This window comes from Mus caroli, chromosome 10 (assembly GCF_900094665.2).
Source record: "Mus caroli chromosome 10, CAROLI_EIJ_v1.1, whole genome shotgun sequence".
In the NCBI taxonomy this organism is placed as follows: Eukaryota; Metazoa; Chordata; class Mammalia; order Rodentia; family Muridae; genus Mus; species Mus caroli.
Window position 1 is genome coordinate 114,653,477 of NC_034579.1, and position 14,881 is coordinate 114,668,357.

At 46.5% G+C, this 14,881-nt stretch overlaps 1 protein-coding gene across 2 annotated transcripts in view; it reads right to left on the minus strand.

Annotated features, from left to right (window-relative positions):
- Srgap1 (SLIT-ROBO Rho GTPase activating protein 1) overlaps positions 1–13,190 on the minus strand; it is a 267,065-nt gene extending 253,875 nt beyond the window's left edge. For both annotated transcript variants that reach the window (XM_021173834.2, XM_021173833.2), the window contains exon 1: positions 12,791–13,190. In XM_021173834.2, the coding sequence (XP_021029493.1) occupies positions 12,791–12,857 (67 nt within the window). In that variant the 5' untranslated portion in view covers positions 12,858–13,190. The remainder of the gene's footprint in view (positions 1–12,790) is intronic.
- Between the last annotated feature and the right edge of the window lie 1,691 nt (positions 13,191–14,881).

The window sequence follows — 14,881 nt, forward strand, 5'->3', positions numbered from 1 at the left end:
AAAAAAAAAAAAAAAAAGAGTGTCTCCAATTTGGCGAGTCAAATGTCATGCTAGGCTTACGTGAGCAGTCTATAAATTTGGTGACAGGAGGAAAGTTGCTTGTGCAAAGATAACACAATGTATTTTGCATAAGCTGTACTCTTGTTTAGTACAGCAGTGACAAGGTCTGTGCTACTTTATGAAGGGTAGATGCTAATTTATCCCCTAATTGTAATTATTAGCAAGTAACCTGTTTACCACCTTAAAAATCCTTATTATTTCCTGAAAAGGGCCCTGTAAACTCTTCCCTAGTATGACAGAACCTGGCTTTTCTGGAATTCCTACTCCAGTTCCAAAGAGCCACATTTCACTTAGCATGTTGTCTGAGCCTCTTCAGAGAACAAACTCAATCTCTGTTCTCATGGAGAAAACAAACTTTAGATTATTTGCAGAACAGAATAATTCAAAAAGAAAAGAATTTCAGAGATAATACATTTCTGTATTATTTGTGTCCAGTGTTTAGAAAAAAATATGTGAAAAAGATATTGTTTGGAATGAGAAGTCATTTTGACATATTTCATTGTAAAATACTATATCTTACTACTACAAATAAAAACATATTTCCAAGCCCAAAAAAAAAAAAAAAAAAGAGATCATGTGCTCTGTCCGGCTTCTGTGGGTATGAAACATGCTAGCAGTGCATAGACATAAATGCAGGCAAACACTCACACACATAAGATAAAAATATAAATCTTCAAAAAATAGGCAATTTGAGAAAAAATGAATCTCATTAAAGAGAGCGAGGAGTTCAAAAACTGTTGACCGAGTTTTGACTTTGAGTTTCACCAAAGAAGGTATGAAATGAATTTTGACTTGGGGTAAAGACAGAATCCACGACAATTTCAATGGCCCTAAACATTCATCTGCCATTTTGTACTATGTGTTTTTGCCAAGCGACCATCTCAGCACCAGTGATTATAAAATAGAAATATCTAGCCATGCAGAAAAACACTACAGGTGTCCTATACCCCGAAGCGTCAGATATCCAGGCCAGCTCTAACTCTGTATAAAAACCAACAGTCACATCCATCTCACTGGTGTGAATATTTCAGGCCACAATTAACAGATAGTTGAACTATATACCTACCCAAGCTTACTACTAGCCATGGTTTTGATCTGTGTTGTCTGTTTTATAGACTAAGATATCATCGTTTGATCTGCGTTCCCGTTTTATATACTAATATATCCAGTATAACAAAAAGAACTTGGGAGAAAGGGGTCCCTCTGAGAAAATGCTTAAAAAGGACACACTGTGTGTGTTCTCTTGCCTGTGTCCACAGGGGATACACAGATGACAGGCTGGATCTTCACAATGAGAAAAAGCAATGCACAGGAGTTTGTGTGTGTGTGTGTGTGTGTGTATGCGTGTGCGTGTGCCTGTGTGTGTTGTGTGTGTGTGAGAGAGAGAGAGAGAGAGAGAGAGAAGCCAGGAAAGGTACCCCACCACTCCATATTGAACTATGTTGACTCAGTGTGGGCTTGCCGCAGTGGTTCTTAACCTGTGGGTCTCAACCCCTTTGGGGCATCAAACAATGGGTTCACAGGGGTTTCCTCAGACCATCAGAAAACACAGATATTTACATTAGAAGTCACAACGGTAGCAAGATTACAGTTACAAAATAGTAACGGAAATAATTTTACGGTTGCGGGGGATCACCACTCGAAGAACTGCGTTCAAGGGTCACGGCGTTAGGAAGGCTGAGCTCCACTCGCTGACTTCCGTAACTAGAGTGGGCTGTCCCAGGGCAGGTATGAACTCAAGGAACACGATGAGGGAAATATAAAATGACTGCTTTCAGGAGACCACGCCATTGCTTTGATGTTTATAGCACAGGTTCACAGAGCATAGTCCTGGGCTCACCAGGGCAGCAGGACTCAGAAACTTCTGGGAATTTAGACAAGGTCCAGCTCCCTGGGTCACTGTGTCCTTGTTAAGGGGTCTTCCCTAAAGTCCTGACACCAGGCAAAGACAAAAAACAAGCAAAGACTCCTTCCCAAATGAAAATGTTAGACGTCTAAGGAGTGACTGGTCCACAGGGGGGTGGGGGTGGGGGAACTGAATCGTCCTGAGCGGGTGGGATGAGTTTCTTACAAAGTTGACATTTAACCCTCACTCCCTAGCCTGTGCACAAGCCCTTGTTGATTCCTATCCCTTTCCCCTCCCTCCTTCCTCCTATCTCACCACCACCACCACCACCACCACCACCACCACCACCACCACTACCACCACCATCACCAGCAGCAGCAGCAGCAAGGAAAGAGCTAAGAAGGCTCTCGTCAAATGCTGACCTGCATCTGGGCTTCCCAGCTCCCAAACCTTGAGCCAATGAGTTTACTTTTTATGGATCCCCTGGTCTGTGCTGTTCCTGTCAGAGCGGCCCTAGGACACCCCACATGTGCACCCCACCTAGAAGCAAAGGAAAAGCCTATGCCTTTGATGGACACTTGGCATGGGGAAAGACTCCCTCCATCTGTCTGGCAGTTGATTTATTGTTGGCAACTCTTAATGAATGAGCAGCTAGAGGAGTTGTACAGCCATTTCTATCTGTTGCTGCAGTCACACACACACACACACACACACACACACACGGAGAAAATAACATTCATTAGCCCTCTGGCTCTCCGCTAATAATGATGCAGGCAGCTGTAAAAGTGTGTCCCCTTGCAGGTACAAGTCACAGAAAGATTAACAACCCTTTCGAAGTGTGGCTTCTGCTAATGGCTCAATGGGCCCCATTATAGTTGTGAGGGACCATTCAAATCTGCACCTTTAGTGTCTTCTTCGTAAAGTTTAAACCCCAGGAGGTATGTCCGAGTTCTTTAGAGAGGCGTGGGTCTGGGCTCAAGATGTAGCTGGCAGAACTCTTGCCTAGTGTGTTCAAGACCCTGGGTTCCACCCCCAGCCCTGTGAACAGAGCAAAACAAAGAAAAAACAAAATAAAACCAACCCACCAAAGTTTCTTAAAATGTGTAACTTAACAGGTTCAGTGGCACATGGCTTTAATGCCACACATGGAAGGCAGAGATAGATCTGGCTCTGTGAGTTTGAGGCCAAAACCAGGTGACGCTGTAAGAACCTGCTTTTAAAAAGCACACATGTGGGCTGGAGAGATGGCTCAGCGGTTAAGAGCACTGACTGTTCTTCCAGAGGACCTGAGTTCAATTCCCAGCAACCACATGGTGGCTCACAACCATCTGTAATGGGATCTGATGCCCTCTTCTGGTGTGTCTGAAGATAGTTATAGTATATTCATGTAAATAGAATAAATAAAAATAAAAAAAAGCACACGTGTGTGTGTGTGTGTGTGTGTGTATGCAAATATCCGCCTCTTAGAGACGAGTGGGTCATAATTAAGGAAGTTAATTTGCCACTCCTTTGGGCCATAACTTCTGATAACATTAAACACTAGCAGTGCTGCTACAGCAGCGGGTCATTGCAGCGGGTCATTCCTGAGCATTTACTGAAGACCCAGGGCTCACTCCACAGGCATGGACGGCTCTTACCTTAGTCTCACAATCAGCTCAGGAAACAGAGCTGCTCCCTCCGGCTCAGTACTCACACTGAAAGGCTGAGCTTCTGTAACGGGAAACGGGCCATCCAAGATCTCAACGGACGAGCTTGCCGCCTCGTTACAGGAAGTCTGTGTGCAGGAATGGACGGGGATGTGCAGAGTCGGGTGGGAAGGTGGCCAGCGCTATCCATTAGAAGCAGGATGGTACAGATGGGCCAAGAAACTGTTCCTCATGCTGGGAAACCTGCACTAGAGCATCAAGTCCCTCGGCTCTCTTTGATTTGGCCCATGCTCATTCGCAGCAAGACTTTCTGGGTAAAGGACTCCTCTATGTCATGATTTAATTTCTCCTCCCACTCACAGAAAACAAGTAGCTAACCAGTGCTGGACGACTGACCATGACTGGGTGGCACCAGGAGCCATGATATAGTCTTGAGAAGAAAAAGAGACAAATACAAGGACTGTTGATGTTCAATAACTTGAAAATGATCTTGTTTATCAATAAATACGCTTTAATTACTCTTCTATCACTGCAATGAAGGACCCCGAGTAAGGTGACTTTTAAATGAAGCAGCATTTAACTGAGGGGTTGCTTATGGCTTCAAGGGGTTAGTTTTGTCACAGTAGGGAGCATGATTGCATGCAGGGAGGCAGACCAGGCACTGGAATAGTATCTGGGAGCTCACATCTGATACAAAGGTGACAGGGACTTTAATAACCCTGTGAATATATGGCATGATTTTCTCCCATTAGCAACCAGAATCAGGCAAATTAAGAGAAAGTACCATTTCGCTCAAAACATTGCTTCTCCAAAAGCATGTCTTCATGGCAACTGCCAGTCACACACTTAAGTCCACTCTCTCCTCGGAGGTCGCTGTACTATGCCTAGCCATGAGGGGTGACTACATTTCCCAGCCTCCTTTGCAGCAATGTGTGGTCATGTGACTCATCGGTGACTTACCAGTTACACTAGTGGACTAGCCCCGTGAGCTCTTGGATTTTAAAACCTTGTACCTGCTTTCCCTTGCCACAAGACAAAATGCAAATACATTTCAAGACTGGGTTTCAGACAGGCAGTCATGTTCAGTCCTCTAGGACTACAAAGTGGAGGAAGCCTAAATAATTTCCTGGAGCAAAGAGATCCTGGTGGCCAGGACTGCACACCTCCACAGTTGGATGAGCAGGAACAGACGCTTAGGAGGCTTTCGAGGCATGGTAACTGTACAGTTCTAATCTCAGCGTTACAAAGGCCTAAGGAGGAAGACTGTTGGGAGTCCAAGACCAGCTTGGGCTACTGAGTGAGTTCTAAACCATCCCAAGCTACAGTGATGCTATCTCAATCACAATAGTAATGATAATACTATTACTAAGAATAGAAAACCTATATGTGGGATAGAGAGATGGCTCAGTGGTTAGGAGCACTGACTGCTCTTCTGAAGGTCCTGAGTTCAAATCCCAGCAACCACATAGTGGCTCACAACCACCCATAATGAGATCTGATTCCCTCTTCTGGAGTATCTGAAGACAGCTACACTGTACTTACATATACTAAATAAACAAATCTTAAAAAAAAATAAAGTCTATATGTTAAGTCACTGATTATTATTGCTATAATTAATATGATTACTGTTATTACTCCTCCTCCTGTTATTATTGTTATTTAGCTTTGTGCGGTTTCGTTTTGTTTTGAGACAGCCCTGGCTGTCCTGGAACTTGCTAGGAAGACCATGCTGGCCTCAAACTCACAGAGTTCTGCCTGCCTCTGCCTCTGCCTCTGCCTCTGAGTGCTAAGTTAAAGGCCTGTGCCACCATGGCCAGCTTTCTCTCTCCTTATCATAACAGTGTGGACTGCACCTTAGCTAATATATTGGTCAATTCCCCGTGCTTTTCAGGTGTGGTAGTCCCACCCTCCACTGGTAAGAAAATGAATACCAGAAGTCTAACAGACACAGCATTTGGTATGCTATGTTATCCAGGACAGCAAAACCGCAAACAACTCAAATTTAAAACAGAAAGAGGAAGTAGCTTGTGATATTTTCATGCACTGGAATACCATATACCAGAGAATATTTGATGTAGTATTTAAGTTATCGCTATTGATATTAATTTAGTATTGATATCATATTCAAGTAAAAAATCAAAGTCATAAGAACATATACTGATTTTTTTCCAGTGCTAGAGATGAAAACTACATCCTTGTCCAGTGCAGATAAATACTTTGCCACTGACTTACAACCCTAGCCATCTTTAAATTTCGTATTAGAAAATTTACAAACACACACACACAGCAAGTTCAAGGTCAGCCTAGGCTACAGACTGATGCCCTGTCTTAAACACTATGGAATTAAATCAGTGCTTTCACTGACACCACCAGAATGCTTTAACTCACAGATAAACGGTCTATGTTTTTATTTTCCATATAGCATCATTATACGAAAACCGAGAAAGCCTAAACCAAACTCCCAAGCAAACATAGCCTCCCAGGCTCAAAGAAATCTCTTAGTATCTTGTACTTGAATGAAAAAAATAACAGCCCGGAATAAAGCACCTTAAGAAGAGCGTGGGGGTGGCGGTGGGGGTAGAGAGAAGGCGGCTCAGGGGTTAAAGCACTCAGGGTTTTTACAGAGGACTTGGGTTAGTCTCCCAGCACCCACATGGCCACCAACAAGCACCTGCAACTCAAGTTCCCTAGGATCCTTCGCCCTCTTCTGGCAACAGCGGGCATTGTAAGCATGTGACACAAAGCCATACATGCAGGCAAAACAGTGCACATAAAATAAAACAAACCTGTTTTTAAAAAAGTGTTTATTGCTCTTTCACAGAATTCAGGTTCAGTTTCCAGCACCCACACTGGATGGCCTGTGACGGCAGCTGCAGGTTATCTAACTCCCCCTTCTGACCTCTGCAGGTACCTACACATTCATGATACACATAAACTCTATGCAAGCACGCACATGCACACATATATAAATAAATTAATGTTTATAAAGAGTCTGGGACCTGTCTTTCATTCATGCCCATAGAATTTCCTATTTTCAAGTCTACCAGGAAACACATTTCAGTCTAAGGTTCCTATACTTTCTGTGGCTGATTCAAGACCCACCCTGTACACATACATCTATTTAGGTAGGAAGACTGGAGATTAGGGGATCTGGATTTCAAAAGGCTTATCTAAGTCAGAATATAACAGGGGGTAGGTGAGACACAAATGAAATAATTATATAACGACCGACATTTATTGAGCACGTATTATGTGCTAAATGCTTCCCACAAACTAACCCCACAGCAGCCTCACAAAGACAAGGTCTTACTATTATTATCCATGTCTTGTGGATGAAGAAATTGCACCTTCGATGTCACATGTGTAATTAGTAGCAAGGCATCCAGATAACACCAAAGCCTGCACTTAAACACTGTGCCCCATCTCTTCCCAAGAGATGGCAACAGGGGTGGCCCATGTAGGTTGTCAATAGATTAGAAAGTGACTGTATATCCAGATGTAACAGTGTCTTCACATAATTATCTGTCAGCCCAACATCTGTTCTCAATGCCCTCAAACTACCAAAGCCCAAGAGATTAGAAACATAGCTCAATCTTTTCAATTGATCAACTAGGTATCGTGAACAAGATCAGATGGCCAGGAACCTCAGCACCCGGGAGGTGAAAGTCACCCTGACTTTATAAAGAGTCTGGGACCCATCTTTCATTCCTGCTCATAGAATTGCCTGCTTTCAATCCCACCAGGAAACACATTCCAGTCTAAGGTCCCTATACTTCTGTGGCTGATTCAAGATCTGCACATCTATTCAAGAAGGCCAGCCTGTCTCTAAGAAGAAGAGGAAGAGAAGGAAGAGAAAAAGAAAAGAAAGGAGGAGGAAGAAGAAGAAAAGGAAGATGAGAATCTGGTGTCTGACACAATCAGCTCTGAAACCTGTCTGTGGGCTCAAACCCTGTGGCTCCTTCCGGTCCACCCAGGAGGGGGCAATCAAGCAGAGATGGTTGGAGCTGGGGTTTCCTGGCTATAGAATACCCTAACCTTCATTGTCTTGCAGAAGGACATGCTTTACCCAAAACCATCTCCAGAACTGTTCCTCAATCTAGTTTGTAATTAGGAACATTATCTGGGTAAATGAGCTCTTTGCAGTAGCTGAAATTCCAACACAGCAGCAAGCAAAGCGATCATACAGAGTTACTAGGGTGTTTTCCTTGACCACAAGGCTACCACGGGAAGCTGCTCAGGGTACTTCGGACCCTTGAAATGATCTTGTCAAGGAGGGGAAAAAAAAAACAGTTAGAAGTAATTTAATGGTAAGTTGTTTATTCTTTTTTTTTCAACTGTGAGTTCTGCAATGAATAAATTCTCAGAGGGTAACTATTCTATCTCCATCTTTGAAAGACACCCGAAGGCAAGCCACTCCTCAGGGGAGAGGAACCCTGACTTGGGCTTCCATGAGATTACAGGTCGTTGTACAATTATACATCTGCTACGAGGCCTCCCTACATCATAGAAATGACTGGGTTGGTCAAGGCAACGTTTGAAGTCCCTCCAACCATAAACTGTTAGCTCCTACCTGAAACAGTTGTCATTTTCCATCGGAGGTTATGTGCTGACAGCAAAGCAGACTCCATAAGCATGTTAGAAACATGAGAGGATTTCTTAACTTTCCTCTTAAAGCCCATGGCATGGAGAGGTCAGTTGTGTGAGGTCCCCTTATCTCCATTGTCTGGCTCTGGGCTTGCCTTTCAGTCCTGAGGAGCCTTGTGGGACCCCGAGGGCATCCTACCTCTCTGTGGAGGCCTGAGTGAACCCATGAAAAACCAGGCTGCAACCCTGCCTCACCAATCCCTTCCCAGTCTGGTCTGTCAGGGGCACAACCAGCAGAGACCGAGACTGACATAACCGTTCTCTGAGAGGCTCCACCCAGCAGCTGATGGAAACAGATGCAGAGACCCATAGCCACACATTAGATGGAGCTCCAGGAGTCTTATGGGAGAGTTAGGGGAAGGATTGGGGGCCGGAAGAAGATAAGAACTCCACAGAAAGGCCAACAGAGTCAACTAACATGGACCACTGGGGGCTCCCAGAGACTGAGCCACCAACCCAAAATCAAGTATGTGTTTGGACCTAGGCCCCTCACACATATGTAATAGAAGTACAGCTTGGTCTTCATGCAGGTCCCCAAACAACTGGAGCAGAGCTGGTCCCTGAATCTGTTGCCTGCAGATCAAGTTGCCCTAACTGGGCCACCTTGTATGGCCTCAGTGGAGGAGGTTGCACGTAGTCTTGAAGAGACTTGATTTTGGGGGTTTGGGTGGGGGAGGCTGGTGAGGTGGTGAGGTACTGGGTTAGTGCCCTTCTCAGAGAAGAGGAGGAGGAGGAGGGGGAGGAGGGGGAGGAGGGGGAGGAGCTGATTTTGGGATGTAAAGTAAAAAAGAAATTTTTTTAAGAGGCTGTGGCATGACATGAACGCATACCATCTTAAACTGCTGTTTCCTTGTGTTGCGTGTGGTACTGAAATGCACTGCCTGTATCCCAGGTAGCAGAATGGCTGAGAGGCGACACATGTTCCTGGTACTTCCTGTACATGTCTCACGTAGAGGAATGTGTGGGTCAGGGTGAGGTCACCAACCTTAGGATACACTGCAAATAATAGCCGTCCACTCGGAACAACCAATGTGTGCTATTTAAAACCAACGGGTGCCATTTCATTTCACCTCATAAAATGCATCTCTGATTGCTCCAGGTTTTCAGGGAGGGGGCTCCCCATCCTTTACAGAATTACCCAGATTGCTCGGTGGGACCCTCAGATCATCCACACAGAGCCTGTTTCCCAGAGCAATCTTTTCACTGCTTGTTTTCCAGAGAAGAGGACAGTGGACACTAACTGTTTAGAATCACAGATATGGGTACTTCTCAATGGCCACAAAATGATGGTTTTCTCTGGATTCCTTCTTTCTCCTCCCTCCCTCCTTCCTCCCTCTCTTCCTCCTTCCCCTTCTTCTTTCCTCTTTCCTTCCCCCTCCCTCCCTCCCTCCCTCCCTCTCTCCCTTACCATTTCTTATTTCCTTTCTCAATATTTGAACTTTGAACTTCCTATCCTCCTGCCTCAGCCTCTCCAAGCACTCTCTTGATTCTGTGTTTGAGATGCTGACTAACATACATGACGTGACCAGTTAACATGTGCCCTTTAATGGTGGCGTGGGTTTGTCCCTGACTAAACTGTTCTACATCCATTCGGATAACTCCTACTTCATCTTACACATTTCTTCTATATTGATCTGACCACGGTTTTATTTCTCTAGACTCTTCATTTCAATTCTAATTTAATTTCCCAAGAACTCAATTGGTTTGCTATGGAAAAAAAAAAAATAAAGGCAAGCATGAGTCCATCCATATTAGGTCGGCCAAGAAAAAAATGTGAAAATCTTGAACAGTTTATGAAGAAATTAATATGAATTTTCATGACATCTTCAATTTGATCAAAGACCCTGGGGACTGAGAAAAATCTAAATTCCTCTTAGATAAGAAAAACCACACCCGAGAGAGAGAGAGAGAGAGAGAGAGAGAGAGAGAGAGAGAGACCTATCCAACACGAATCACGGAATTAAATATAGTTATGGCCTCACACATGAAATCACACTTTATTACAGAGACTGATGGTAGCCCCAGGCAGTCTTGTTCTCAAACCTTTGCAGGCAGCCCCAGAGATAAAATCTGTGGTCTTGAGTTATTTTCTCAGATCAAAATATGATCCCAGGAATTCTGAGGTAAGTGTGATTGTTATCAGGGAAATGGGAGACAGCAAGAAAGAACAATAACCCGAGAGTGTTGGGCTCTAAGGTGGAAGGTGAAAAAAAAAATCAGCTCTAATGGGAATGATTCAGAGTCACCCGTGCTCTGGCTCAAGCCACCTAGAATTCACACACGTGGCCTTATTCATGGGGAACACACCTAATGTGTCCAACAAAGCTGGGTGAAACCTTCAGCAACAGAAAAGGTGGGCTTCTTTTGTTTAGTATCAGATGCAGTAGCTGGAATTAAAAGAGTAGGTTATTCCAAAAACTACAAATCTAAATGCTGGCCTGGCCCAAGCAAGGAGGGAGCTGGGTAGTGACAAGGTTAGGAGCCCAGAGCTGGTCTCCCAGGCGCTCTTTCAGAGGGGCTGGCTTCACTGCACAGGACAGCTGCCTTTACACACCCTGAGCTGTCCTTTCTCCCACTCCCTAGGTTGTGTTCCTGGGTGTATCTTAGCTGGGTTGGACCTCACGGAATTAAAATAACCAATTCCCATGTTTGCATATGAATAGTGAACCTAGTCCCTCCTCTGTGTGTGTGTGTGTGTGTGTGTGTGTGTGTGTGTGTGTGTGTGTGTGTGTTAAAGTTTGGCCACAGGGTAGGGCCAAGCAGGTCAAAGCAGGTTCACTGAAGTCCTAAACCTAAGAACTGGATGTGGGCAATGGAAGGGACTAAGCAAAGGTCACTTTTTGTGGACTGACTTGTTTCAGAAATAGCTTACACCACATTCACAATTTTTCCTTAGTTTTAGATTTGATATATATACACGGTAACAAACCTCACTTGTTTCATCTTTAATAAATAAAGGTGGCTTATATTCATATTACAGAACTTACACCCTAAGGAAATTAAGATAATATTCAAACCTTTTATCCTGTGAGTCCTTTCAAATAAGAACCCAGTTACAGGCAAATGGCTTACAGTGAGATGCTCATATCAGGAGACCTTTATGGAAATGAATTGTACCAGAAGCTGCTCCAAGCAGTCAGACAACCGAATTGTCACTTCTGAAGAACCTGCCACAAAGAGCCATGTGGCTAACATGTACAGTGGTGACTGTCATCAGAAGTCCTTGCCTGCGAAAGGCTTTGGGCTCTACTAGACAATACTGGAGCAAAACATGTTATCCTCATTAGACAGTTTACCTGACTTAAGGACATAATAACTTCTCTGCTATTATAACTTTGGCATCCATGTTAGGAGTTCCTAGAAGTATGAACTAATCTTCATGGCAGGCAGAAAGAAAACTGAGTTTCAATAAGAGCTTAGCTTAACTCCCCTCTGAAGGCCAGTCTGCACTGCCTGTGGCCTTTGACTGTGAGCTGGTCTTGAGTCACCCTCCTGCTCAGGTGACCCAGGATTCCCCAGCCCCGGGTCCTCTTCAGGACTCCAGGCGGTTTTACAACTTGACCACACAAAAGGACACCCACGTAGGCTCCAGCCTTTCCCAAGGCGAGCACTCACTGTTCATGTCTGCTCAGCAGCCCTGTCACAAAACTGTATGTAACTGCAGGTGTCCATAAAGCCTGTATGAACTTCGCATTAAACGCATCACTGAACACTGGTGTTCTTCACACCCCATCCATTGTCTTCATCGGGAAATGCGGAGACCACACCGGGGGTGGGGGGCAGCAAACACACAGATGCTTATTAAACACTCTAGTGCAAAACAAAACACTCGAATTGGAGGGAAAAGATATTTTTTAAAGTACAAAGCACAGAAAGTTAAAAAATAAAGCTTAATCAACCTTAATTAGGTTGCCTTCATTAGTTGACTATGTAAATGGACTGAAACTACTTACTCATATATTCAAAGCCTTCATTGCATATGCAAGTGCCCTCCCAGCAAATGATAAAGCAATATCCTCCCGTGAGTGTGAAGAATGGCACCGGATTCCAGCTATAAAGGAGGAGTCAGATTCCAGTAGTCGCTGTAGGTTTAACTGCCAGGGCTTTGAGAGAGCTATTTTACAAAAGCAGACTCGCCCTACTAAATTAACAGGGAATATAGCGTGCATGTCTGAAACAGCCTTCACTCAATGAAACGCTCGACCTCCGAGTGTTCAGACTTTACAAAACGACTCCATGGGGGGGGGGGTGCTGTGACAATGACTTCCCATAAAAAGGTTGGCGGTGATATGACAACTGGGCAGGAACTCTGGGCGCTGCCTTCCTGCCCCAGTAAATCGCCAGCTGAAGGTGATTAAGTTCCAGCCTGTTGGGAGACAGGAGCTTCAGCCCCGGGAAGCCACCTGGTAGCCTGTCCCAGTGGGTCTGATCAGGTTAGGACTGGCTTAGAGGAGGCCCTGGGGGGGCTCAGCCAGGAGCTGAACTGTCCCCTACCACCTTCCGCCAAGGCAGACACCAAGTTAGACGCGGAACTCCAGTAGCACAATGACAAGCAGGCACACAAAAGGAGCGAGGCGGCCGCTCCCATCCTTACCTTTGACTTGACTTTCATACTCGGCTATGATCTCTTTGTCCTTCTTGAATCTGCTCGGGGTGGACATTCTCCGGCTGTTCCGGGCTTGCTTTCCAATGGGCAAGTTCTTGTCGGGTGGTCACCGGCCAGTCTCCGTGGAGAAGCAGAGAGTTGTAACTCCCTCTCGCAGAGAAGCCAGAGGCAGCACCCGCGGGAGGGACGGGAGGGACCGGAGCGACGGGAGGAGCGAGAGGAGGAGGGAGAGGAACGATTAGAGCGAGCCGGGCGCCGGCACCATGCTCCGGGGCTGAGCCGCCCTGGGCGCTGGCGAGCGGGAGCCCCAGCCCGCGAGGCCAGCCGAGCAAACTCGGGCGAGCTGGGGGCGGGGGGCGTCTCCCGGCCGCTTCCTCTACGGCCGCGGGGCGGACGCGGGGATCGCCCGAGCGTCGCGCACCATTGTTGAGACCCGCGCGGGGGTCGCGCCCCGCCGGCCGCCGCCGCCTCCCTTCCTGCCCGGCGCCCGGGGCTGGGATGCTGCCGCCGCTGCCGCCGCCCGGCAGGCCGAAGGGATGGCAGTTCCCACGCGGGTGCGATCGGCGGGATCCGAAGGGCGGCGGCGGCGAGGCTCGGACGCGCCCCGTTCAGCCCCGCGGAGTTCGCGGATCTGGAGCCGGCGCCGCGAGGGTCCTCCGCTGCCTCGGTCGCCGGCGCCTCGGCTCTTTCTCCGCCGCCCACTGGCCGCTGCTGCCCCCTGGCGGTCGCGGAGACACGCGCACCCGGAGCCGCGCCCCCCGCCCACTGGGAGCCCAGACCTCGCTTGCAGGGAGAGCCTGTGCTGCTGGCCCCTGAGGACTTAGGCAAGGCGGGGCCCTGTCGCCAGAGAGGAAGGTGTTCCAGGAACCTCCACTTCTCTAACCTGGCCCTGCCTCCCTGCCCCGCTCTGAGTTCTCCCTGGAGGATGGATGTCCCTCGTGGCCAACCCACGCACCTCAAGATGTCTGCCCTTGCTCAGCGCTCCCCCTGGTCTCAGTGCAGTGGTCAACCCCTGGAGACCCCTCTAAACTTGGGGACAGACCTTCTTGCCGTTTTCCGTGTGGACTCGGGCTAGGTTGTTTTCAGGTGGTTGAAGTCCAGAGTTGGATGCCACCCTAATAGAATCCAAGACACTGTAGTCTGGGAGGAAAACAGAGCATTGCTCTGTGAAGGACCTGCCTGTTGTAAACCGAAGAGGATGAAATTCTACCGTTGAGGCAGGGAGGACAACTTCTTGAACACTCTCAGGCTCTCCTTCCTTGTCCCTGCTCAGGTACTAGGACGTCAGGGAAAGCGTGGTGTATGTACTAGAGTCAGTCACACTTAGGATGTTGCTAGATTCCATTCAGCTGCGTTTACCTTACCTGGCTCCCCTCAAATAATTTCCAAATGCTGTGGTCCTGATTTATCGAAGTGATTATGGCAAAGGGGTATCTGATGCCAGAGTGTTTACACTGTGAGATCTACAGATCGTAGAGACATTTAGACTCTTCCCTTAGTCAGAAATGACATTAGTTCTTAGTGCTGACTGAACACAAGCTAGGAGCAAGGGAACCAGCGTTAGGCACCTGACCTAAAGGATCTCACCGTAAATGTCACCAGAAATAAGTAATTACAGGCACTGTGATAATGCTGTAGAAGTAACAGTCTCATCCAAGAATAGGCCCCAGGAGACCGAGGGAAGGAAAAAACGGACTATGTGTTCGAGGCCGTTTGAGGACTAAGAAGTCATAGGAAAATAATACTTCAACAATTGTTAGTTTGCAGTGATAGAGGGTTAGCCAATGTCCTCATACATGCACAAATATCCCTGAGCAATGCCCCACCACCACCTCCACACACACCCCACCCCCGATCCTGAGATCCTGAGTTTAAGGATTGAATAGTAAGTAGTTGGCAATCTATGTGAGGAGAGGATGCATTCAGGAAAAAAGGCGTGTTTTCTCTGGGTAATGGCAAACGACTTTTTTCAGAGGCTCACTCACATGTTAGGTATGATAGAAGCGAAAAATATTTCAAAAATTTAAACATATGCAGGTGTCCTATATATGCACTGGGTTAGCATTTTTTAAAATTTCT